The sequence below is a fragment of the Mastigoproctus giganteus genome, chromosome 8, assembly GCF_048544385.1.
Source record: "Mastigoproctus giganteus isolate SK-2022 chromosome 8, ASM4854438v1, whole genome shotgun sequence".
In the NCBI taxonomy this organism is placed as follows: domain Eukaryota; kingdom Metazoa; phylum Arthropoda; class Arachnida; order Uropygi; family Thelyphonidae; genus Mastigoproctus; species Mastigoproctus giganteus.
Window position 1 is genome coordinate 36,631,563 of NC_143582.1, and position 24,993 is coordinate 36,656,555.

Sequence of the window (24,993 nt, forward strand, 5' to 3'; positions counted from 1 at the left end):
GCATCATACTTCTCTTAACACTCCTACAATCTCATGGTAATGGTGAAACAGTATGGGAGGAGGAGGGGATTGATTGATTGATTGATTTGGATTTTAATGGCGCATTGGCAGCTAAGGCATGGGGAGGGATGGTGAATCTGCACAGTGAGTAGGAATGAGTAGAACAGGGACAAAAGATGGATGACTGTGATGAGTTGTTAGATTCAGCTGATCACCGATAACTCTACAATATCCTGACTCTTCAACAATCATGAGAAACAGTTTACACTGCTGAAACATCTAATTTGGAATGAATTTATGGGATGGAATCCATGATTATACTGTCACAGAAAGGGAGAAGGTCAAGTTGCAGAAATCAGTAACAGTTTCATGTGTGTGAGAACAATAATAATGTGGGTATAAGTTTACCAGTTATTATCCTAAGGGTATTTCTACCCACCATACAATCTGATTCTGATCAATTACCAAGAAACCGTAGCAATAATGAGGCAAATGGAAGAGAAACTATCATATATTAAACCTGCTCAGAAAACAACTATACCATACAACTAATAAAGCATCCAGATATGATTTCTCATGGTCTTGCTCTATGGTACTTGTGTAACTAAGAAACATCTAATAAAAATTCAGAATGAGTTCATCATTGAACTTACTAGATAAATCAACGTTTCAGTCATGAAAACATTTAATTAACTGCTTGGTGATAACTAAAACTTTTCAAAAAATTTTCACCAAAAATGTTTTGCACGAATTGTTAATAACAGATACATTTTACATAGCAGCAATCACCATTTTAGCCGATTTGGTGTTTTTGATCTTTTGGCATTCTAAACCCATCAATCATTTTGTACTGTTTCCATTATGAATATATATAGAAATTTTGAACTATTGTAATTCAAAAACATGTCAGTTTTTTGTCCATGTGGTTTTCGTCAGTCATTTCGTCCAAAATGACTGTCATTTTGATGATAATGTGAAGTAAACTCTGGACTCACTGCTCTACATACCTGTTTTTTCACATGCAGGCTCCCCAGAGTACATATGCATATATACATTCTTCAAGGTAATTTCATGCATGTTTCAATTAATGTTTATGTAAGAACTAAATATCTTCCAGTAAGTGATGCTAGCTCATCTGTGTTTCTGTGTAACCACAGACAGTTTGTAACAGATGGCAGCACAAAAATAGCTTTGAAAATTGGAGGAGGAAAGCGCACCTGCCAGCTATTTCTGTATCTGAGCTTACAAAAGCTGAATTCTCAGGATTCAAATTCAGAAATTCATGATTTTTTTTTTTTTTTTTTTTTAAATTCTGATTTTGATTTTCGACAATAATTTTACTGTAACATTGGGCACCCAAATCAAAATAAAACCAAATTACTATTTAAAAGCATTTATGTAGTTTTCAAAATTCACTTACTACCTGGCCCACACACATAGCAAATTCACTACTGAAAGCCCACAAAACATTCAGGAATTCACTCACAAAAGGGTTAAGGTTCTATTTGATTCTATCATGTCAGATATATGGATCCCAGGAGAAGCCACACCCTGATATATATTTTAACAGAGAAAATTGCAAAGCGTTGTGAGTTACTGAGAGAAAATTCAACAAAACTTTCTGCTGAGTGGACAGAATAATTTGTGCTCTACAAATTATGTAGACACAAAAAACATGTGGATCAAAATTACCCAAGATGTACTTGTGAACAGGTTAAGTAAATAGATTATTTATCATATTACATTATTATTGATTTATTGATGAAATCATACAGAATGTCTAAATTTTTAATTTTTTTTTTTTTTTTTTATATATTTCATGATTACGAAAATATGTATTATGCATGTAGCAGCACAGTACATCATTTATACATCAGTTAAAATAATTTAACAATAAAGAAATTTAGCTTATAGCTAATGAGACGGTCAGACTTCATTTAGCAATACTAGTAGCAAAACCAAATATGAAGTTATTTAATTCTGTGTAATTTTAAAACAGAAATGCTTCAACAAAAAAATAGTTCTTTAAGGGTTTTTTGAACTGCACAAGCTGTCTAAAACATTTAAGGAATTTTCAGAATTATACAAATTATATATAGTGAAATAAAACATTTTAGAACTTAACTTAAGTAGAAATGCATGCTAAAAAAAATCATTATACCTATGAAAAGGTTAAGTAAATAGATTAGTAATGTTTTTTCCCCCCCATCACAACCACATAAGTCAGAGGAGTTTACAGTTAGATTTCAAAAAGAATATAATCGCTAACTGTATCTAATGATCACGAGCTTGAACTATGGCCAATCAAAATGAACGTACTACTTTTACTGCTCTCCCGCAATGACCACTTGACTACATACAGCCACAGTATTATTACTGTATGTTTAAAACTAGCAGCATAACTACTACTAAAATATTGTACAGCATGACATTGTACTGTTCTTACCATTAACACTGTAATTTATTTATGGAAAATTTTGTTATCGTGGCAACTTGGTTTATAATAGTTCATTCATATTATAAATAGAAATACCTACAAAAATATATTTTAATAATTTTAAATAAATAATGTGTAAAAACCTAATCATATAAAAACTTTGTCCTACAGAGAAACTTTAAATAGGGAAGTTTTACTGTACTAAAATTTATTTGTCAATATAAAATAAATGGACTTTGCAATAAATTGGTAGTACTGCCTTAGTTTATTCACAGAACAATTACTACCTTAAACTAACAAACTTTAAAGTAAAGATATTCTGTAAATAAACTAATTTAATCCTACAAATAAAGTGCAAAGTTCATTTACTCATGTTTGTTCTCTACATAAATGATGGGACTCAATGCTAATTTATAAGAATGTAAACATGATCCCAAATGCAAATATTAACCTTCTACTGCAGCAAGTAGATGCTCTTTGTTGCCAGATACCAAACATCTAAAAATAATGAATTATTAGAAAAGTTACAAATTGCACAGGTCACTTCAACATAAGAGTACCTTGTTATCTACATACTACTATTATCAAAAAAATGGCTCAATCTATTATCAAAGGCAAAACTGTAGTATTCAGGAGATTATGTGGTTGTTGCATGCCACCCATATACATATAAAACTTTTCTGCAACTATACTTTTTTGTATATTTATACAAATGTATATGTAATTGTAAAGTGCCTATAAAAGCAGTTTTTGATCATTTTTAATCCAAAAGAAAAGTACCAAAAACATAGTAGAGTTATGCATTTTCCTCGTTTGAAAAAATTTAATGATATTCTTCCGTAACAACATTCTGAAATAACAGTATTGCATGCTGTGCAATTCATATGAAATAATTCAATGATGCACATATCCTGTTGAACGTTGTATTTGAGCAGCTGATTCTCTTGCTGGTACTCAATATAATAATCTAGGATTAATACAGTAATAAACAAATAGCACCAGCGAAAGTGTGACCTGGTGAAGCACTGGAGTGTAGGCTTTCACAGTGACAAGGGAGAGAAAGAGAGTGAAAGAGACATGACTTCCCATATTCTAATCATAAATATTAAATGTTTTGCTATTTAGGAATTATCTCCGGTTTTGTAATTCCTACTTAATAAAATTATAATAATGGCAAAAAAAAAAAAAAAAAAAAAGCTTTCCATTACTACACTGCTAACATTTTTTATATTCCAGAATTATGTTGTCATTCGTACTGTGAATGCTTTATAAAGCATAAAATAAAGTAAAATACAGTGAGTAAACCATAATACACAAACAGATAAAATACAGTGGTTATATAATTACTGCTGTATTCCAAAACAGCAGTTATACATACACTGGTGAAGCTTTACTATCCATTTCTTCATTGATTTTTAGAGGATAAAAATGACCACCATCATCAAAGAAACGGCGAAATGTGAATTCGAAAAAAGCATGCTCTGGATGTTTCCCATTCTCAGAAAAATCTTCTACCTCTGTCTCATCCACAGAATCAGAATTTTTTAATTTATCACTTTCAATTGGATCAAAATTGGAAGTATCTGTTGGAGAGCAGATACGAGGTATATAGGGAGCAGGCTGTTTACGTAAATTCCCACCAAAATCTATATCAGAGAAGAATGGATGATGCTTGATTTCCTCTACACCATTTTTTCCAAGCCTTTTTTCAGGTCCACAGCAAAGTTGGAAAATGAGATCGATTGCCTCTACAGATAAATTAGCAGCTTTTGGAATGTGAAGCGTAGACTGCCAATTTATAACCTGAAAAGGTAATGATAAATTAATATAAAAAAAAAAATTAAATAAAGAAAAAAACATTTAAAACAATTATAATAGAGTGGTCACATGATATGCAGAACTTTAATAAGTTATATAAACTGTAGGGTTTCAATACCCTATAATGGAGTGGGCACATGAAGTGTGGAACTTCAATATGTAATGATGAAGCAATCTGTACAATGTGGAAATGTAATTATCTGTATACAGTATGTAAATAATGGCACGGGTGCAGCAAGCTGGATGGGATGTTGTTGTTGAGTTTAATAATACATAGGCTGCTAGGGCCATATTGTGTCTTTCTAAATGTGAATATGAAATAATAACTATATTTTATGATATATTCCTATGCGATTTAGGAAAGTAAATAATTCAATTCTGTTTTATTAGGGTCATCTCCAAGAACCTGCAATAAATTTATCGATGACTGTGTATTAGCAATTGATTTAAAGGATGGGACTGCCTAGTACAATAAATAAATAAAATTTAAAAAAAAAAAAATAGTGAAAAAGAATATTATTTCATATTTCATTATTAGTATTAAAAAAACCTGCTTTCAAGAAATTGAAAAAATTAGGAAATATATTCTACCAATTTATTAATCATACAAAAAACATCAAATCCTAAAAAATACATCTATTTAATCAGAAAACAATGACTTGTATGGTTATGGCAATGTATATATATTTGTTTATCTTACATTTAAATTTCCTATTTCTGTTACTGCCTCAAGGTTTCACTGGAAAATCCATATACTAGCTCATATACTTAAGTAAAATTAAATGGAAACAAGGCATCATATCTTTAAGAGTATAATAATCTATATAATATTCGTGTAAACACACCACAGAAAACTCTTAAACAAAAAACTACGTTAGTAGTTTGCAGGGCATCATTTTATCTGTATCTCATTGTGCTCTTCCTTCACAATGAGTTGCCATATATTGCACTACCTCGAACAAGTTAACACTTCATTAAAAGAGAAGACTATTGTTACTTATTCTCAGTGGGCACCACCACCCAGATGGCACCGTTTTTGAAAATAGTATGGGATAAAGATCTCAGCTATCTTCACAATATCCCTATGGGACTGAGCAAAGAAAGAAAGAGGTAGGAAAGTGACAGTAAGAGAGGAAGAGGAAAAGATGCCGTAGAAGAATGAAAGGGATAGTCAGTCTTAATTCTCACACACAAACTCAAAGCTCCATACCCCGACTAGGAAATGCGTCCCCACCACCGAGGACTGTTATTACCCAATCGGGGTCCCACAACAATAATTAAATTCTTCCCACTTGTGCCATTTCTGGATATTTAGCCTTCATCAGTGGGCAGGTAGGCATCCTGGTTAAACCAGACATGCTTTCCAGTTCTCGGATATTTCGGTAAAATTAAACCCATCAAGGACTCAATATGGGTCCTGCTTTGGAATAATAGTGCTCTATATGGTTCTGAGGAGGGGGAAAAAAACTCCCCATACTCAGGAGGTGATTATTCCCTTGTATAAGGCAATGAGGCAATGAATAGTCAGGCCACACCTTGCGTACTGTATACAGGTCTGGAGGCCTCATTTCAAGAAGGATGTAGAGCTGCTGGAACGAGTACAGAGAAGGGCAACAAGATTAGTGAATGGAACAAAGGGTTGCTCTTACGAAGAAAGGCTTAAGTTTTGCAAATTACAGTGTCTGGAGACTAGGCACCGGCGAGGTGATCCGATAGAGGTGTATAAAGTTTTGAATAGTTTGAGCATGCTCAATACCGATGGGATTCTTCCTCTTGCTCAGAATAATCATCTGAGAGGGCATAAATTCAAATTGAGGAAAGACATCTAGGATAGATGTGTGGAAATTTGCCTTTAGCCAGTGGGTAGTTGGTTGGTGGAACAGACTTCCATCCCTTGTTGTGGAAGTTGATAGCCTAAATAAATTTAAGGCTCAGCTGGACAGGTATTTTGAAAGAATGGAGGGGTGAAATGGGAGTGGGTTTTTTTTTTTTTTTTTTTTTTTTGGCTGATGCTGCATAAGTTTGCTTTTTTGCATCATACGCCTCTACTAATGCTAATGCTCCCTGTCCCCTGTAAGAAACAGAAAGGGATAGTCACCCTTATCCACTCGTATTTGTCATATTTGCGGGATTATCTTCACAACTGGATAGTCACCCTTATCCACTCGTATTTGTCATATTTGCGGGATTATCTTCACAACTGGATAGTCACAGGGAATATAATGAAATAGAATGAGCAACCCAAAAGCCAACAGGGCTAGCCGGGTGGGTCAAGTGCCTGCCTGGCAACCCAAAGGTCGCGGGTTTGATTCCCACCTTGGGCTTGAATCAAAGTACTGCAAAAACCCTGGGAGGTGCATTATGGCCACAGAAGCCTATGTGCCAAAAACTACCCAAAAAAAAAAAAAGCAACCCAACTGGGCTGCTCACTCTCCCACAGACACTCCGGGGAAGGCCCAGTCCATGTGACCACCAGGCTGGCAGCCACCTGGAGTTGGCTTGCCCTACATGGGTTCTAGTGTCGTCCCCCTCTTTCACGCTCCTTTCATTACATGCAAACATGCAGCTTCGGCACCGTTTCAAGGCTTGTTGGCCTTTCACCGGTGGGTGCGCAGGTACTGCAGACTGCATGCAGGTTCAATCATGACAATCCAGTTGTGAAGATAATCCCACAATATGAGAGATGCCAGAAGGTGTACGTGATAACATTTAAGTAAAATTAAATGCAACAAGGCATCGTATCTTTAAGAGTATAATAATCTATATAATATTGGTGTAAAAACACACCATAGAAAACTCTTAAACAAAAAAACTACATTAATAGTTTGTAGGATTGTCATGTCTGCAATACCAGGGTACCTGCCCGCCCACTGATGAAAAGCCAACAAGCCTTGAAATGGTGCCGTCTGGGTGGTGGTGGTGGTGGTGCCCACTGAGAATAAGTAACAATAGTCTTCTCTTTTAGTGGGGTGTTACTTATTCGAGGTAGTGCATACATGGCAACTTGTTGCGAAGGAAGAGCACAATATGAGATACAGATAAAATGATGCCCTTCAAACTACTAATGTAGTTTTTTGTTTAAGAGTTTTCTGTGGTGTGCTTACACCAATATTATATAGCTCATATACGATACAAAGTGAGAAAATTCCAAAGTAATAGGGAAAAGGATATTTTAGAACAAAAAAGAGCATTTTTTAAAACAAAAATAAGAGTTCGACTGAATATTTGGACTATTATTTTTAAAAATATTTACAAATGAAACTAAAAAAAGAATGATGAAAATAAAAAAGAAAAAATATCAACTTCACCTATTTGTATTAAATATAATTATGAAGCTTCGAATATATTTTTTTTATCAATTCAATTAACTGCAATAGGGGTCACAGATACACATATACAAGCCTCAGTAAATAAACACGACAGTCATTAATTAGCCACAAATTCAGAAGAATTCAAGTGATTTCACAGACCAGTAGTTCATTCAAGAAACGTGTGCTACGCACTGCTCCTGCCCACCTGGCTACGGAGGCACCCCAGTCAGATATGAAGTACTCTGAGCAGTGCAGACAGGCTACCAAGACAGCTCATGGAATTTTGTCAATGATATGCAGAAATTTTTATAGTAGAGAGAAGGAGATGATTATTCCATTGTATAAGGCAATGATCAGGAAACATCTTGAGTACTGCATACAGGTCTGGAGATCTCATTTAAGAAGGATGTAGAGCTGCTGGAATGAGTACAGAAAAAGGCAATGACGTTGGTAAAGGGGACAAAGGGATGCTTTTATCAAGAAAGGCTTCAATTATGCAAATTGCAGTGTCTATTTAAGGCCTTGAATGGAGTAAATATGCTTAATGTTGATGGCATTCTTCCACTTGCTTATAATACACATATGGGGGGGGGGGCACAAATTCAAATTGAGGAAAGAATAATTGCAGAATAGATGTGCAGACATTTGCCTTCAGCCAAAAGGTGGCTGATTGTTGAAACAAGCTTCCATTCATTGTTGTGAAAGTGGATAGTTTGAATAAATTCAAGGAAGAACTAAATAAACTACTGGAGGGGAATGGATAGGTGTAATGAAGTTTTTTTTTTTTTTTTTTTTTGTGATACGGCATAAGCTTGCTTTCTTGCATAATTTGCCACTATTAATACTAATACGTGCATAATCATGATTAGAGATTCAAACAATTCCTGAACTCACGATTTTGGATTTTTTCATGTGGAAATATGTAAAAAACATCACCTACACAATAAGAATCCTTATAATTTGTGTTACAATAAGAGAGCAAATTGTGATAGAGAATATAATTCCAGACATCCTCAATCACATTTGGAAAAGGGTCCTAAATTTACACTTAAGATCAAACAATATTTATACACATGAAATATATGTGTCTAAAAAACTTTTTATTTATACTAATGTTAAAAAATACTATTTTCAATCAAAATGGTCAGTATCTAAATGGTTTCCTCTAGAATCAAACACACCATTACTTGTCTGCAGATTGCTATGTGATCATGGCTGATCACCCTCTGCATAAAACTCTTCCAACTTTTATTTAAAAACAAATATAAAATTCTTACTTTGTATTGTGTTTCTGCAGGAGTATTTGCTAGGAACGGAGGCTGTCCAACTAACATTTCATAAAGAATAACTCCAACACTCCACCAATCACACAGTTGGGTGTAACCTTAAAAGGGAAAAAAATTTGGGAAAATCAATTAATGCAACTTCGTTTACCAATTCTCCACATCTATGAAAAAGTGAATTTAAAAATGTTTTCTTTTTTCCTGGATGTAGATATAAAATTAATGAAATTACTTGCTATAAATTTCTGATTGTTGTAAAGGATTAAACAATTTGTGGTTATGAATCCATGTTGTGGTAATTTTAGTAATTAATTTAATTAAGTAATTTTAGCCAAAACTGTGAGAAGCAAAGTTTCTTTATAATTACCCTATGTACCTAACAAAAAACTTATTAATTTTATATTAAATAATACTATCTTTGCAAAAGACAAAATAATAGCTAAACCTACCTGGCTTCATCAAAACCTCTGGTGCTATATAATTTGGAGTTCCAACAAGTGAATGAGCCAAACATCTTTTGTGCTCTCTCTGTCTCCTTCGTTCTAAAGGTTTTAGATTGGCACTTGTATTACAATGACATTCACTGTTCCAATCCTCATCCATATCCATTGAATCCTGGTGATTATGTTCTGTAATTAAAAATCCTATTTAACATCTTGAGGCAGTTGTTTTCAAGAAGATCAAACAATATACCAGTAGGCATATATACCAGTATTTAACTAGTACACGTGATACACCAATGTTTAACTCACTGACAAGAGGCAGGAAAACTCATGAATACTGTGGGATAATTCTGACCCTATTAAACAAATTTCTCAAACTTTTAATAAAGAAAATGGAGGAAAAAACGTTTCCTGATAGGTACCAAGTCACAGCTAGATAGACAATCATTTTCAATTGTAAACAGAGGGGTCAAATCTGGTTAAAACTGACAATGGATTAATCAATTAACTGCTTTAACCAACAGTTATTCAAATCTAAGTTTAATAACCAATTAATATATAAAATTCAAGGTTTTCTGAATTTTTTAGAATGTTATAATCTGTTAATCTACAACTTTGCAGCTTATTTCCATTCTTTTACATCATATTTATATCATGATTCAAGGCTTTATATCATGGTTCACGGCAAAATAGGGCTGTACCTTAAGAACCAACCCAAAAAATGCAATACTAATATCATAAAATATATACATACCAGTGAGTGAATGAGTGAGTGTGTGTGTGTGTGTGTGTGTGTGTGTGTGTGTGTGTGTGTGTGTGTGTGTGTGTGGTGTGCGAGTGTCTATGCATGCCACACATGCATAGTTTTAGTGTAAAAGAACAAAAAAAAAGGGAAGAGGGGTCAAAATTATCTCATGTGCCCGCCAATATAATTAATTGCATTAACAGCCACTCATTTAAATCCTGAATTTCTTTTCAGGAAAGGGTTTAAATCCTTTCCTGAATTTCTAAATGTTATAATCCAAAAGTTAAGTTGCAATTTTTACAGCTTGTTTCCCATCTTCTACACCCTAATGGCCAGCGCTGTAGTGGAGGGTATATGCAGGTATATGCCTTATATTCTCTGAATTTTTTTTTTAGGTGAATAGCTTATATCTTCTGGTTTTTGAAAGATTTGAAAAAACAAACATCATAACATTCAAAGAGTATACCTTCTACTAATTTTACAATAACAGCACTGCTAATGGCCAATCATGGTTTCAATCATTTAAGATCAAAATTTATCTTAGGAACTAGCCAATGAGTTGCAATATTAAAATCATAAAATATATATAAAAATTATATATGCATGTGTGAGATTACTTATTTAAATGAAATATGTCCTTGTAGCAAGAAGAAATACAAAACTAATTATGCTGTTGTTGTTGTTGTTATTTGGTTTTTAGGAGCATTAGCAACTAAGGCCATATTGCTCCGGGATATGCGGTGGTCATTCCCTGAATGACCTTTCCGCATCCTCCGTATTTGGTGGTGACGGGCTCGAACCCCGGTCTAATCAAGAAGCGTGTGCTACGCACTGCTGCTCCTTCCCACCTGGCTACGGAGGCGCCACTAATTATGCAAATGATAATTAAAGTTAACTCCAAAATGAATTTTTACATTTGAATGTTCAGAGGTTTTATTCCATTCTCTAGATATTTCAAGATTTAATTACAGTCCTCAATACTAATTCCAAAACGAATCTCCACATCCAGAAAATATAGAAAAAAAGAATATATTTGTGAGGGCACAAATTTCCTCAGTTTGAGCTCATGCAAACTACACAAAAGCATCTGGTAGGATACATGTAGCCTGAGGGCTGTCAATCAGACAACTTCAACTAAAAAATAAGTCTTGTTTGCATGATTCCTCAATAAAATTAAAATATTTTGGGCATTCTATTTGGAGCTCCAATTATTATTCAGTTTATAGTATAAAAAGGTTTACAAGTCTAAAATTTCCTAAATGTGCATAATATTTTTCCAATCAAAAAGCCTCAATTTGTCTGTTCGTACTGTTTCTGCAACTAACCAAGTCTCAGAAACCAATGCTTGTAGAATAACTGAATTTCATTTAAAATTTCAATTTCATTTAATTCATATTCAGATCTAATCATTCGAGAAATGCTTTCTGCAAAGCATATCAACAAAAATATAGAAGTATATGCTGAAATACCCAAAAAAAAAAAAAAAAGATAACTTGTAATATTGAGGTATGTTTCCAGTTTTTAAGAGGTTTAAAATTGGTAAAAATACTTTTTGTTCCAGCAATCAACTACCACCTGGCTAAAGGCAAATTTCCACACATCTATTCTACAACTGTCTTTCCTCAATTTGAATTTATATCCCCTCAGATGCAGAATCTGAGCAAAAGGAAGAATCCCATCAGCACTGAGCTTGCTCAATCCATTCAAAGCCTTCAAACATCACAATCAGATCACCTCGCAGATGCCTAGTCTCCAGATGCTGCGATTTTCAGAACTCAAGCCTATCTTGGTACGATAGGCTTGAGTTCTGAAATTCATTCATTCCCCTTCATTCCCCTCACCAATCTCTGTCCTTTTCTGTACACATTCCAGCAGCTCTACATCCTTCCTAAAATGAGGCCTCCAGACCTGTATGCAGTACTCAAGATATGGACTGACCATTGCCTTATATAATGAGATAATCATCTCCTTATACCTGCTAGGAAAATTTCTTTATTTCATTGACAAAACTTCATTAGCTATCCTGGCATCCTGTCTGCATTGCTCAGAGAACTTCATATCTGACTGCACAACTACCACCACATCTTTTTTTACTTTCCACTACCCTGAGCATAGTACCACTCAGTTGGTACATTACTCTGGGGGTAGTGCTACTCATATGCAGTACTTTGCATTTGTTAATTATAAACTTCAATTGCCATTTCTCAGCCAATCTGCCTAACTTTTCTAGTTCCTATTGCAGTAGCATACTGTCATTACTGCCTACCAAACTTGGACATTAAGCCTGATATGCCTTCATCAATATCATTGATAAATATAGAAAACAACAATGGACCAAACACTGAACCCTGGGGGAGGGACTTCACTAATAACATTAGTCCACAAAAAGCAGTGTTCATGATTACCACTCTGTCTTCTCCCACTCAACCATCCCTTTATCCATAGCAGCAACTTGCCCTTAATGCCACACTGCTACAATTTGTACAGCAGCCTTTTATGAGTAACAGTATCAAAAGCTTTCCTGAAATCCAAGTATATGATATCAAAATTATTTTTTGCATCCAGTTCCATTATGACCACACTGTAGTATCCAATCAAAACTGGTCAGACAAGATTTCCCGTCAACAAACCCATGCTGTATCAGAAGTATAATTGTAGCCTTGTATAGATGATCCTGCATCACTTCTTTTACCAGTGATTCCATTATTTTCACAAGAATAAAATTTAAACTAACAGGTCTATAATTACTTGTGTCACTCTTTGATCCCCCTTTGTGAATTTGGGATACACATCTCCAGTCTGCAGGCACCTCCTCTGAATCCAAGGATGCTCTCATAATTATGGCTACAGGTTTGCTTACTTCCTTCGCTGCCTTACTTAATATAATTGAATAGATCCTATCTGCCCCAGATGCCTTTATGTTTAACTTCAACAATTTCTCTTCCACTTTTCTCTCAGTTATTACAGAATCATTTACCTCCCTGTTAGAGTTTAGTAAACTTCTGTCCTCTTCCTTACAGAATTCCTCATGTGTGAACATATATGCAAAACTCTCATTCAGTTTGTCAGCTATCTGAGCAGGATCATCAACAATCGAACCATCAATATCAAGTGGATTGATCTAATTCATCCCCTTCCTTCTAGTGTTTACGTAAGTACAGAAGTCTTTGCTGTTTTTCTTTGCATCCTTTGCCAAAGATTTCTCAAAATCTGCCTTTGCTTGCCTACCCTCCTTTGTGACTTGATTACAGACTAGTTTATATTTACCATAGAATTCTGTCACCTGATAATTTATATGCATCCCATACATTTTTCTTCTCTGTCAAGAGTCTCATTAGTTCATCTGATGTCCATTTAGACATACCTTGAAGCGTATTTCTTAACAGATATGAAAAGTTAATAGCATGCTTTCCATTTAGAATTTTCTGATGGTAACGTCATCAGTTGGTTCCACTATACAGAATTTAAAAACTGTCTGAGACCACTGTAGTAACTTTTACAAATGCAAAAACCTTTCCCTTTTCCTTTGATGGTAGTTACATCTTAATCCCACATCACTACTGTGATCATTGCCACCTAGTGGTTCTTTTATCTGCAGATTCTTAATGCATCTCTACTATCTCAAAGATAAAGATTTTAGGCAAAACTGTTTTTCATCACACTTAACACTAAGAATGTAATATTTTTTTTCTCTCCTAACTAAATGTACTTTACACATGAACAGGTACTGGTTTTACATACTAGTAAATTAATAAGAGGAGTTTACCTCAATATAGTACATGGAACACTTCCGTATGATACCCTCCAGAAATTAAAACGGAAAAAACGAAAAAAATCGACAACTTACCGGTACATTAAAGTATAATATAAATAATTAAATAATCAATTTAACACAATTCAAAATCAATTTAAAACAATTAAAATTCAAATTAACGCAATTAAAAGAATCTAACGAAAATATTCAAAACGATTTTCCTTCCTGAAGCTGACAATGCTTTTCGACCGACTGTCTTGATCACAGGAATGAAAATTCACTAATATTATTACTAATATTATTATCAACGTAGAACATAAACATATCGAGTATTACAGCTCTGATTCATACTATCTAATTGGTTTTACATACGTAACTGTTTCTAACTTGTGTTACCAGAAATAAGATGAAACAAAAATATAACACTTTTCAGGTGCCATTAAAACAAAATGGCTAAAATTAGTAAACACATTTAATATTATAAAACGGTAACAATACTTGAAAGTTTCTAATGGGAACTGTGTTGCACCATAATTTTGCAATTATAGTTATGGTTTGCATGACTAGATATAGTCAATAAATCTGTATTTAAATAAACGTACCAAATGTGCAGTACTACTCTCAGGTTAGTGGAGAATGAGAAAGCCATGGGGTTAATTGTGCAGTCAGATATGAAGTTTTCTAAGTAATGCAGACAGGTTGCTAAAGCAGATCTTGTCAATTTTATACAAGAATTTTGCTAGCAGGGATAAGGAGGTGATTATCCCCTTGTATAAGGCAATGGTCAGGCCATATCTTGAGTACTGCATACAGGTCTGTAGGCCACATTTTAGAAAGGATGATTGCTGGAACAAACTTCCATCAGTCATGGAAGTTGATAGCTTAAATAAATTCAAGGACAAAGTGGGCAAACTTTTGGAGCAAATGGATGGGTGAAATGAGGTTTTTTTTTTCTTTTCTTCTTGGCTGATGCTGTATAAGCTTGCTTCCTTGCAGCAACCCCAGAGCAACGTATCAACTCTGTGGTACTACACTGACAGTGGTAGAGAATGAAAAGGATCTGGGGGTAATTGTGCAGGCAGATATGAAGTTCTCTGAGCAATGCAGACGCTGCAAGAGTAGCTCATGGTGTCTTGTCAGTGATATACAGGAATTTTTCTAGCAGAGATAAGGAGGTGATTATTCTCTTGTATTAGGCAATGGTCAGGCCACATCTTGAGTACTGTATACAGGTCTGGAGGCCTCATTTCAAGAAGGATGTAGAGCTGCTGGAACGAGTACAGAGAAGGGCAATAAGATTAGTGAATGGAACAAAGGGTTGCTCTTACGAAGAAATACTTAAGTTTTGCAAATTACAGTGTCTGGAGACTAGGCACCGGTGAGGTGATCTGATAGAGGTGTATAAAGCCTTGAATGGTTTGAGCATGCTCAATGCCGATGGGATTCTTGCTCAGAATAATCACCTGAGAGGGCATAAATTCAAATTGAGGAAGGACATATGTAGGATAGATGTGCAGAAATTTGCCTTTACCCAGTGGGTAGTTGGTCGGTGGAACAGACTTCTATCCCTTGTTGTGGAAGTTGATAGCCTAAATAAATTTAAGGCTCAGCTGGACAGGTATTTCGAACAAATGGAGGGGTGAAATGGAAGTGTTTTTTTTTTTTTTTTTTTTTTTGGCTGATGCTGCATAAGCTTGCTTTCTTGCATCATATGCCTCTACTAATGCTAAAAAGATATTTTTTATGGTATAACCTGTTTATGAGTGGCTGCATTCCAATATATTTTCTTATGTACATCACTCATAGCATCAGTGCAAGCACTAGCATAGGGTGACTGTGAAGGTTACACTGATAACAAAAAAAAAAAAAAAAAAAACACACATTGTAAAAAAGTTGAATACAATAAAAATATGAGTTAATAAAAGTGAGTGAATAAACAAGGTACCTCACAGAGGGTGATAAAACCACCAATTGCTACCACCTATGACAATTTTGCGACAGCACTTGAAATGTAACATGATTTAACCACAGATGAATATTTGGTGTCTGTAAACAGAAATCCAACTTACCCAAATCTTACCTTTCTCTCAATTATTAGCATAAAGCTGAAACACTAATTCCAAAATTTTCGACAATGAAATTGACTAAAAATCATCATTTGTGAGCACAATTTGACAACTTATTTCTCTGCATAAGCCTGATCTTTGAAAAAATTAAAAAAACTTTTCATTATGAATAGATTGTTCTGTTCCTTTCTCATCCTTTTCCCTTTACAATTCTACAGGTTTTTCTTTCTTTTTAAGTCTTAACACTTGCTATTTGAGATGATTCCATACTGGACTTCTTTCTTCATATTTACCTTGATTACTTTTGTTTTAAAATTAGCAATGAGTCATCCCTTCACAACCATCCTTCATTTTCCACATGCACCACATCTATACTATTTTTTTTTTTTGCTTTGTTTCTGCTAGGACGTAATCAATTTGTTTCATGTTTTTGCTGTCAATAAAGCAAAAATACCCAAGAGTATCAAAGTGGTTCCCACATTGTAACTACATCACTTCTGTGCACAGAAAAATAAACTTTGTATTCAATAATTTACTTCACACACACACACACACACACACACACACACACACACACACACACACACACACACACACACACACACACACACAATAATTTCATGTTTCATATATGCAGCTAATCGTGTGGCAAACTGGTGCGCGTGTGTGGTGCACTGAAAAAATTATAATAGAGTACTAATAATTTGGTCATAATATGGTGAAGATAAAGAAAAAGGCTCATTCCACTACTCTGAAGGATTGGTTTAGTTTTTTAAAAAGCAGATTTTAAGATAAACACTGAAACTACTAATGATGTGCTATTAAAAAATGATATATTGAGAGGTCATATATTATATTTTATCATATTTGTAAATCATAGTGTATTCTAGATTGGTCTGCATGTACCTAGAAGAAACACTGGAGTTTAAGAGGAAAGGAGACCTCATTCATATATTCCCTACACATGTGATATAAGAGGAATCAAATGTCTAGACCTTTTACAAAAAAGTAATGACTGGCAAACCATAATGTTATCAGGAAGAAAACTATTCCAAGGAAATGGAACTGTGGATTGGAATCACATACCAGTATAGAAAATAGTCATTTTTTTATATCCTCCTAGGTCCACTACAGTTAGGTGTGGAAATGAGTTTATATTCGGAAAATGTACTGTAATGAAAATGACTGTTTTTAATGGAGGGGAGGGGGAAATGTTAGGTCAGTGAGCAGGGCTCTAATGAAAGTCACTGAACTCTCAAATTTTAAACCTACCACTGACATGCCCCATATTGCGCTACTAATACGTAAGACTTCTCTGAAAAAAGTATAATGTTACTTAGTAATATAATGTGCCCCCCTCTCCCAGATGGCTAATGAAGGGCCAATATGTAACAAAACAGATGTCTGGATAGGGTATCACATTACTATTAAGTAACCTACTTTTGTTAGGAGTCTTCTTATTCATACTGCAATGGGCAACTCATGGCGGCAGCTTTTTAATTTGAGAGATCAATGCCTTTCATTAGGCTTCAGTGTTCTCCCCAGGCCCTATCGAATGGGCGCACCACCCGGTGAATTTAACTGACCACCCACCTAAAATTTAAGCGATTCTCGCAGTACAGTATGGTACTGATCTCAATCAATATTAATTTGAACTTACTATGTGATCGAGATCAATGTGACAGGAGCATATAATGTTAAATAATGCAATTAATTTTTGCTCTGGATCGCTTAAGTCACATTTATAAATATCAGAAAATTTTATAATACTGCGAAGTATTACACTTCCCCACCTGTCTACTTCATAATGCCATCCGCCTGGCAAAATTTTCTGGGAAGAACACTGGGCTTTGTATCTTTTTTTTCACTATGCAACAAAAATGAATTGCAAGTATTATAACAGACAAAATCTGTAATATATAAACGAATTGCAAGTACAGTAGACTCCCTTTCATCCAGTCTCACTTTAACCGGCCTCTGTTTCAACCGGCCATATTTTCGTCGAAATTTTTCTGCAAATCAGATTTCTGGTGTCGTGGGCCCAGCAGGAAAACAAAATTAAAAGATTCTGGAAACAAGTACAGTGCACTGTAATGATCCTTTAACTTTTTTTACTTCAGTTAGTCTTTGCTATTTGTGCCATATGGATCACAGTCACTCCGCGTGTACATATTTTCTTCATTAATTTTTGTTTTTTAAATTACGTTAACTTGAAATGATAGGCTTGAACAAACATAAACAGAATGTGTTAACTATTCAAACAAAACTAAAAACGTTGGAATGTATTGATAATCGAGAACCTGTAAAACGGATATGTAACGAACTGGGTGTCGGAAAAAGTACAGTAAATGATTGGCAGAGAAACTGGAAATCCCTTTCAAGACTTCAGTATGCAAATAGAATCAAAAAAAGTGCTCTCAGACAGGTGCACTATGAAGAAGCCAAAAAATGAAGTCATTGATGACGCATTATGGATATGGTTCATGCAAGAACGACAAAGAGGAACACCCCTTAGAGGACCGGTTTTGAAGGAAAAGGCAGTACATTTGCACAAGAAAGTCAACAGCGGAGAAGAATTCTTAGTCAGTGGGGGATGGCTTTCACAATGAAAAAAGGGCCACAGAATTCATTATCTAGGTGTTTGCAGTGAGAAATTGTCAGCAGATCAAAATGCTGCAAGTGAATTTTCCCAAAAATTTTTAGACATTATAAGAAGGAAAATCTTAATCCTGAACAAGTCTACAATTTGGATGAAACAGGCATAAATTTTAAGCTTCTTCCAACGAAAATGCTAGCAGCACCACAAGAAACATTCACTACTGGTTTTAAAATGAATAAACAGAGAATCACTTTGGCCATTTGTACAAATGCTGCTGGGAGTCACAAACTGCCCCTTTTCGTTGTAGGAAAGTCAGCCAAACCAAGAGCATTTAAAAATGTAAATTTCAACGCTCTACCAGTTTACTACAAAGCCCAGAGGTCAGCTTGGATGGATTCTTTTCCATTTGAAGAATGGTTTTCAACTGAATTCGTTCTAAAAGTTAAGGCACATTTGATGCGTTTAAAATTACCACCCAAGGCTGTTCTTGTCCTTGACAATGCTCCAACACATCCTATCGACTTATCTTCTGATGACATCAAGGTGGTGCTTTTACCACCTGGTGTTACACCTTTTGTGCAACCTATGGATAGTTGTGATAGTTACTCTGAAAAGGCATTACAGAAGAAAACTTCTTTCAGAAATTCTTGAGAAGACTGCCAATGAAGAAACGGAACTCACTGAGGCCCTTAAGAAAATTAATATCAAGGATGTTATTTACATATTGGAATCTGCTTTTGAGGAAATGCCATCATCAACATTTGTGAGGTCATGGAGAAAAATATAACCTGATGTCGAAAAATTAACTGCAAACTGTGATCTGAACAAACAGCCATGTGCTGAGGATCTGACAGACCACGAAAACATTGCTCTGCTTAACGATTTCAAACAATTATCAAAGTTCAAAGACATCGATAAATGGCTTGTAGGCAATAACATTCTAGAGAATGAAATGTTAACAGACGATGAAATTATCAAAGCAGTTAGTCAAGGAGAAATGGAAGAAGATAAAGAACCAGAGAACCCAAAAGCTATGAGCAGAGATAAAAATGACAAAAGAATAAGTCATTTGGAAGGAAAGAAAGCGCTTGAAACTGCAATAAGATATTTTTTTTTTTTTTTTTTATTTGGTTTTTAGGAGCATTAGCAACTAAGGCCATATTGCAATAAGATATATCGAACAGCAAGATAATTCATCTACCATTGATACAATTCTTATGAAAAAGTGGCATGATTTTGCTTTAAAAAAACGAATTTAAATCAAAAAGACAAATAGCCCAGTGGTCAGGAGCGAGAGTGCATAGCACGCGTTCCTTGAGTGGACTGGGGTTCAAGCCCGTGACTACTAAATACGATAAATATTTGTATTGACGATTTATTGTAAACTAGATTGACTTGGTTGTCATGCCAGAGTATAAACAGAAAATTTATTTATTACCAATTTTTTATCTAAGTAAATGTTTAATAAACATTTATATACAACATACTGTATATATTTTTTTTTATTTAATTGACAACCTATAAATGGTATTTTGCATGTGTTTTCGGATTAACCGGCCATTCGATTATCCGGCCTGAGGTCTGGTCCCATAGGGGCCAGTTAATTGGGAGTCTACTGTATAGACAAAATCTGTTATCTACAGACAGGCTGACCAGATTTTGAAAAATTAAAAACAGAACATTTTTTATAGTTTTTTTTTTATAGTAATAGGCATGGTGGGATTGCATTTTCATTTTATAGCCCACAGGTAAAAAATGCAAAAAAAAAGTATTGTGAAAGGGCACTGATCCTCGAATTGCAAGACCAACAATGAGTTACTTTATGCTGTATTACAGTACTAATAAATAAAAATAGTAATAAAATACTCCCAAAAAAAAAAAGGAGGAGGTGTATAATGTTACTTATTAGGATGCAGTTGCACCCCCTTCTCAGATGGCCATTCGGATACTTAATGGTACTTGATCAACAGAAAGCTAAGCACCTCAATAAAGCATCTGATAACCAAGTGCTGGTATAAGCTTACAAAGATAAGAGATGTCAAAAGGTGCAAACAGTAACTTATAACGCATTAGCTAATAAAGCTGTAAACCTGGCTGTAAGTAATACAATAATAGACCTGGTGGAATTTGCAACCCTATTTTTATAGCACAGGTGTACAGATACAACGGCTTGTGAAAAGACACTAATCTCTCAAATTGTATGACTACCCTGCACTACTATTTAGTAACACCTCTCTAAAAATGGAAGTATAATGTTACTTATTTTAAAAAAATTGGCTGGGTATGCATCCTCCTATTATGTCATTATATCTGTTGGAAAATTGCTTACAGCTTTAAGATATTTTCTTGTACCTCAACAGTGAGAGGCTTATTACAGCTTCTGACTTCATTAAGTTACATTCATTACAGCTTCATTAAGTATAAGTTACAAGATGAGAAATATCAAAAGCCTCCCATCAATGAGGCACCAGTAAATACCAAAATGGTTCTGGGAGAGTTGCACTGTATACTAATAAGTAACAATATACTTCCATTTTTAGAGAGATGTTACTTATTAGTATACAGTGCAACTCTCCCAGAACCATTTTGGTATTTACTGGTACCTCATTGATGGGAGGCTTTTGGTATCTCTCATCTTGTAACTTATACTTAATGGGTTGTCAGAAGCTGTAACAAGCCTCTCACTGTTGAGGTACAAGAAAATATCTTAAAGCTGTAAGCAATTTTTCAACAGATATAATGACATAATAGGAGGATGCATACCCAACCAATTTTTTTTGTTTTGTATTGTTTTTAATATATAGTATGTTTATTATTTAACACAAAAACTTCATGATCATGCACATGTGCATCATGGGGTTTTTAATCCACGTGGAAAGTAAGCCACCTGACTTCTTCCAATTTGACAGAAGAAAATTTGTATATTTTTGTCAAGCAACCTAATTCAGTCATAGTGAGAAGAAAACCGAAAAATGTCTCTGTCCTCCCCAATCCAGATTGGCTAAATCCCATAGTTTTCAATTCCAAGTGAAAAAGGTTGTCGAAAAAGCATGCAACAAATATATATATATATATATATAGCGCACTTTATTTTATATATATGAGATGTGGCAATAAAGTTCCCAAAATGGTGCTGTTGTGGTTATGTTCAATGAGTGTGAAAATAAGCAGAAATGGAAAATTGTAATTCAAACTTCCTCCAACATATATGGTGGTACAGAGACTGTCCAGTAGGCTGACAAGTTGCAAGTAACAACCACTTTTGTTAGTAGCATTAATATGCTGCCACAAATTTGCAAGGGAGCAAAGAACGAATATCAAATTTTGCTTTAAACTAGAAAAATCTGCAACACAAATATATGAAATGTTAAAAACTGTTTATGGTGATGAAATGTTAGGTGGTACCAGTGTGTTTGAATGGTACAAGCAGTTCAAAGACAAGTGTGAGGATGTTTGCGATGACCCAAAGAAGTGGGCATCCATCAACATCTCAAAATGAGGTGAGAGTTGCAAAAGTTTGGGAAATATTGCAAGAAATCGTTGTTTGACCCTTAGAATGATGACTGATGAATTGCATATGATAAGGCTGATAAGGAGATGAATCATCAAATTTAGGGAAAAGGAAGATAAGTGCAAAATTTGTGCCGCACAGTCTCACAAACAAGCAGAAGCAACAAAGAGTGTCATCACGCAAAGCCTTCATCCAGACTTGTCAAAACAATCCTATTTCCTCGACTGTATTGTCACTAAAGATAAGTGTTGGGTATTTTGGTACAATCCAGAGACAAAACATAAGAGCATGCAGTCAGCTTCAAAATCATCACCAAATCCCAAAAAGTTTTGTTTACAGGATCAGGACGACACTGATCGTGTTTTTCAACAAACAGGGTGTGATTCAAAAGAAACTGTACCTGAAGGGGAGAGAGTCAGTGGTGCATTCTAGATACAGGTGCTTCAGAGACTACTGAAGTGCATTTCCATTTCTTGAGTGAGACTGCAATTTTGAGAGAAAGGCAGCTGGTTCTTGTTGCACAACTATGACTCCACCCATTTTGCACTTGGTGTGAAAACATTTCTGATGAAACACAGCACTGCACAAATCAACCATCCACCCTACCACCCTCCTGATTAGTGCCAGCAGACCTCTTCCTCTTTTCCAAGGTGAAAGCTCCCCTCAAAAGAAAGATTTCAGGACATTGAGGACAAAGAAAAACATAACCACCAAACTGAACATCACCTCACTGGATGCTTTCACTGACTCTTCAAAAAACCTTTAGAACAGTGTAATAAGTGCAGTCAGTCAGCTGGTGATTACTTTGTTTAATTTGATTTGAATAACATAAAACCATTTTTGAGCTCCTTCACTCTGTGTTATTTTTATTTCACGTGCGTGCACTTTATAAAAAATAATTAAACTCTTGATTTGATTAAGCACACATTCTAAAATCTGGCAGCAGCAAGCAAGATCAATACAACTGACTTGTATGTAAGAGTTTCTACTGCATTTACTGTTATTTATTTTCAATTTTGCTTCTGAAATTTCCTGGTAAAAACAAATAATGCACTGTATTTCAATAAATATCAAGAAGATGATTTTCCACACTATACTAATTTTACCAAAAAAAAAAAGTACCAATACTGTACTATATATGTACAATACACTATAATGAATATAATGTATATATATAATGAAAGTATTTTATTCTCATTCATTTTACTTTCAAAATATTATGTCCTGCAGAGTTGCTGAAATTCAGAAAATGCACATCAAAAAAATATATTTCAAAAAATTTTGTTATTGATAAAAAGTTCATAAATCATAAGGTATTTGTAAATTAAGAATAAAATGTACTCAATTAAATCAATTAATTGGTAACAAAAAAAAAAAAACTTTTATCAAATATATTTGATGTATGATGCAGAGAGGAAATGCTTTTCCTCCTATACGCCATACATCAACTATAACTATAAGTAGGTGGTCACAATTCAGTGATCACAGAATTGTGACCACCTACCTAATACCATGTTGGACCACTGTTCGCACAGATTACAGCTGCTATTCACCTAGGCATTAACTCTACTAGAAGTCTAAAAAGGTCCACAGGCATCTGCAGCCATGCTGCCTAAACGGCTTTCCACAGTGTCAGAATAGATGACAGCTGCATGTCCATATGCCTCACTTCTTGTTTCAAAACATTCCACAGGTGCTGAACTGGATTGAAGTCAGGCAAATTTGGAAGCCAATAGATATGGGCGATATCTTCACTGTTCCTCAAACCACTCATGCACAGTACAGACCATGATATGGTGCATTATTGTCTTAGAAGATACCGTTCCTATCCAAAAAAAAATGCAGCATGAAAAGGTGCACATGGTCTCCCTAAATAAACACCAGGAGCCCTAGTTCTTGCCAACAAAACATGCCCAATATTAAGCAACCACCAATTAACCATATTAAGACACCACTTGCCTGGATAGAGGGCACCATGCACGATGGGTGGACCCTTGTTACTTGCATCACACAAGAAGACATCTACCAGCACATTGCACCAGGTATTTCAACTTATCCAACCAGCACATTCATTTCCAATCTATAATGTCCAGCCAGCATGCTCTTGACACCACAGCATTCATTGTCAAAGATGATCAACAGTGAGGATAGGGTGTCTCTTGAGTCATCTGTGGAAACCCCATATATCTGAGTGTGCAAAACATCATCATTTGGGATATCGTTCTTGCATTCCCTATATTGTATTGCAATGTTAACTGTCACACAGTGACCTGCCATTGAGCCCATACAACACACTACACCCTTCACTCGCCATAAATATCCACGTTGAGCAATCCTTTACAGTTCTGTCAACGGTTTGACCTGTTCAACACCATTCTTTGTACACCTTAACCACAGTGGGATGTAAGAAACTGACAAGACATGCTGTTTCCGATATGGAAGCACCAGACGAAGAGCTCCCACAATCATACCCTTTTGAAACTTCATGATATATTTACTGCATCTCATAACTGCTACTTTATCACTTTGACTTGCACAACCAGGTGCAAATTACCACTGCTCTAGCATATAAAACTCAGTTTTTTTATACTGTGAGTTATGTGGCATAGTCCATTATGGATGGGGTGATTACAATTCAACGATCACTAAGTGTATAATACATTATTTTTTTTATTTATTAATTAAAGCGGTCCCAACCAACCAATGGCAACCCCGCTGTCAGTTACAGATAATTTGGCAGTACTCTGATATATTCCCTCTCCTGTTTTGCCAAAGTACAAGGAAGAAAAAACTGCCATGACCAAAAAGATTGATATGAACAAACTGAGAATAATCAAATTACATAAAAAATAAATATACATATAATTAAATTTCAGACAAAGTCCAAACTTCGTTGGAAAGAGTTACATCTGTTCACAGTTTGTTGGAAAGCTAGCAGAAAATAGAAATACCAGCACAAGGAGCTGCCAAGAATAGAAATGTCAGCACAGGGAGCTGCCGAGAATAGAAATGCCAGTACTCTTTCA

At 35.0% G+C, this 24,993-nt stretch overlaps 1 protein-coding gene across 1 annotated transcript in view; it reads right to left on the minus strand.

Moving 5' to 3' along the window:
* Nucleotides 1-3,800: 3,800 nt before the first annotated feature.
* Nucleotides 3,801-24,993, minus strand: part of LOC150081447 (uncharacterized) — a 108,336-nt gene continuing 87,143 nt past the window's right edge. Inside the window, exons 5-7 of the mRNA XM_090379854.1 lie at nucleotides 9,299-9,478; nucleotides 8,844-8,950; nucleotides 3,801-4,240 (exon numbers count right to left, since the gene is read on the minus strand). Of these exons, the coding sequence (XP_090235980.1) occupies nucleotides 3,806-4,240; nucleotides 8,844-8,950; nucleotides 9,299-9,478 (722 nt within the window). The 3' untranslated portion in view covers nucleotides 3,801-3,805. The remainder of the gene's footprint in view (nucleotides 4,241-8,843; nucleotides 8,951-9,298; nucleotides 9,479-24,993) is intronic.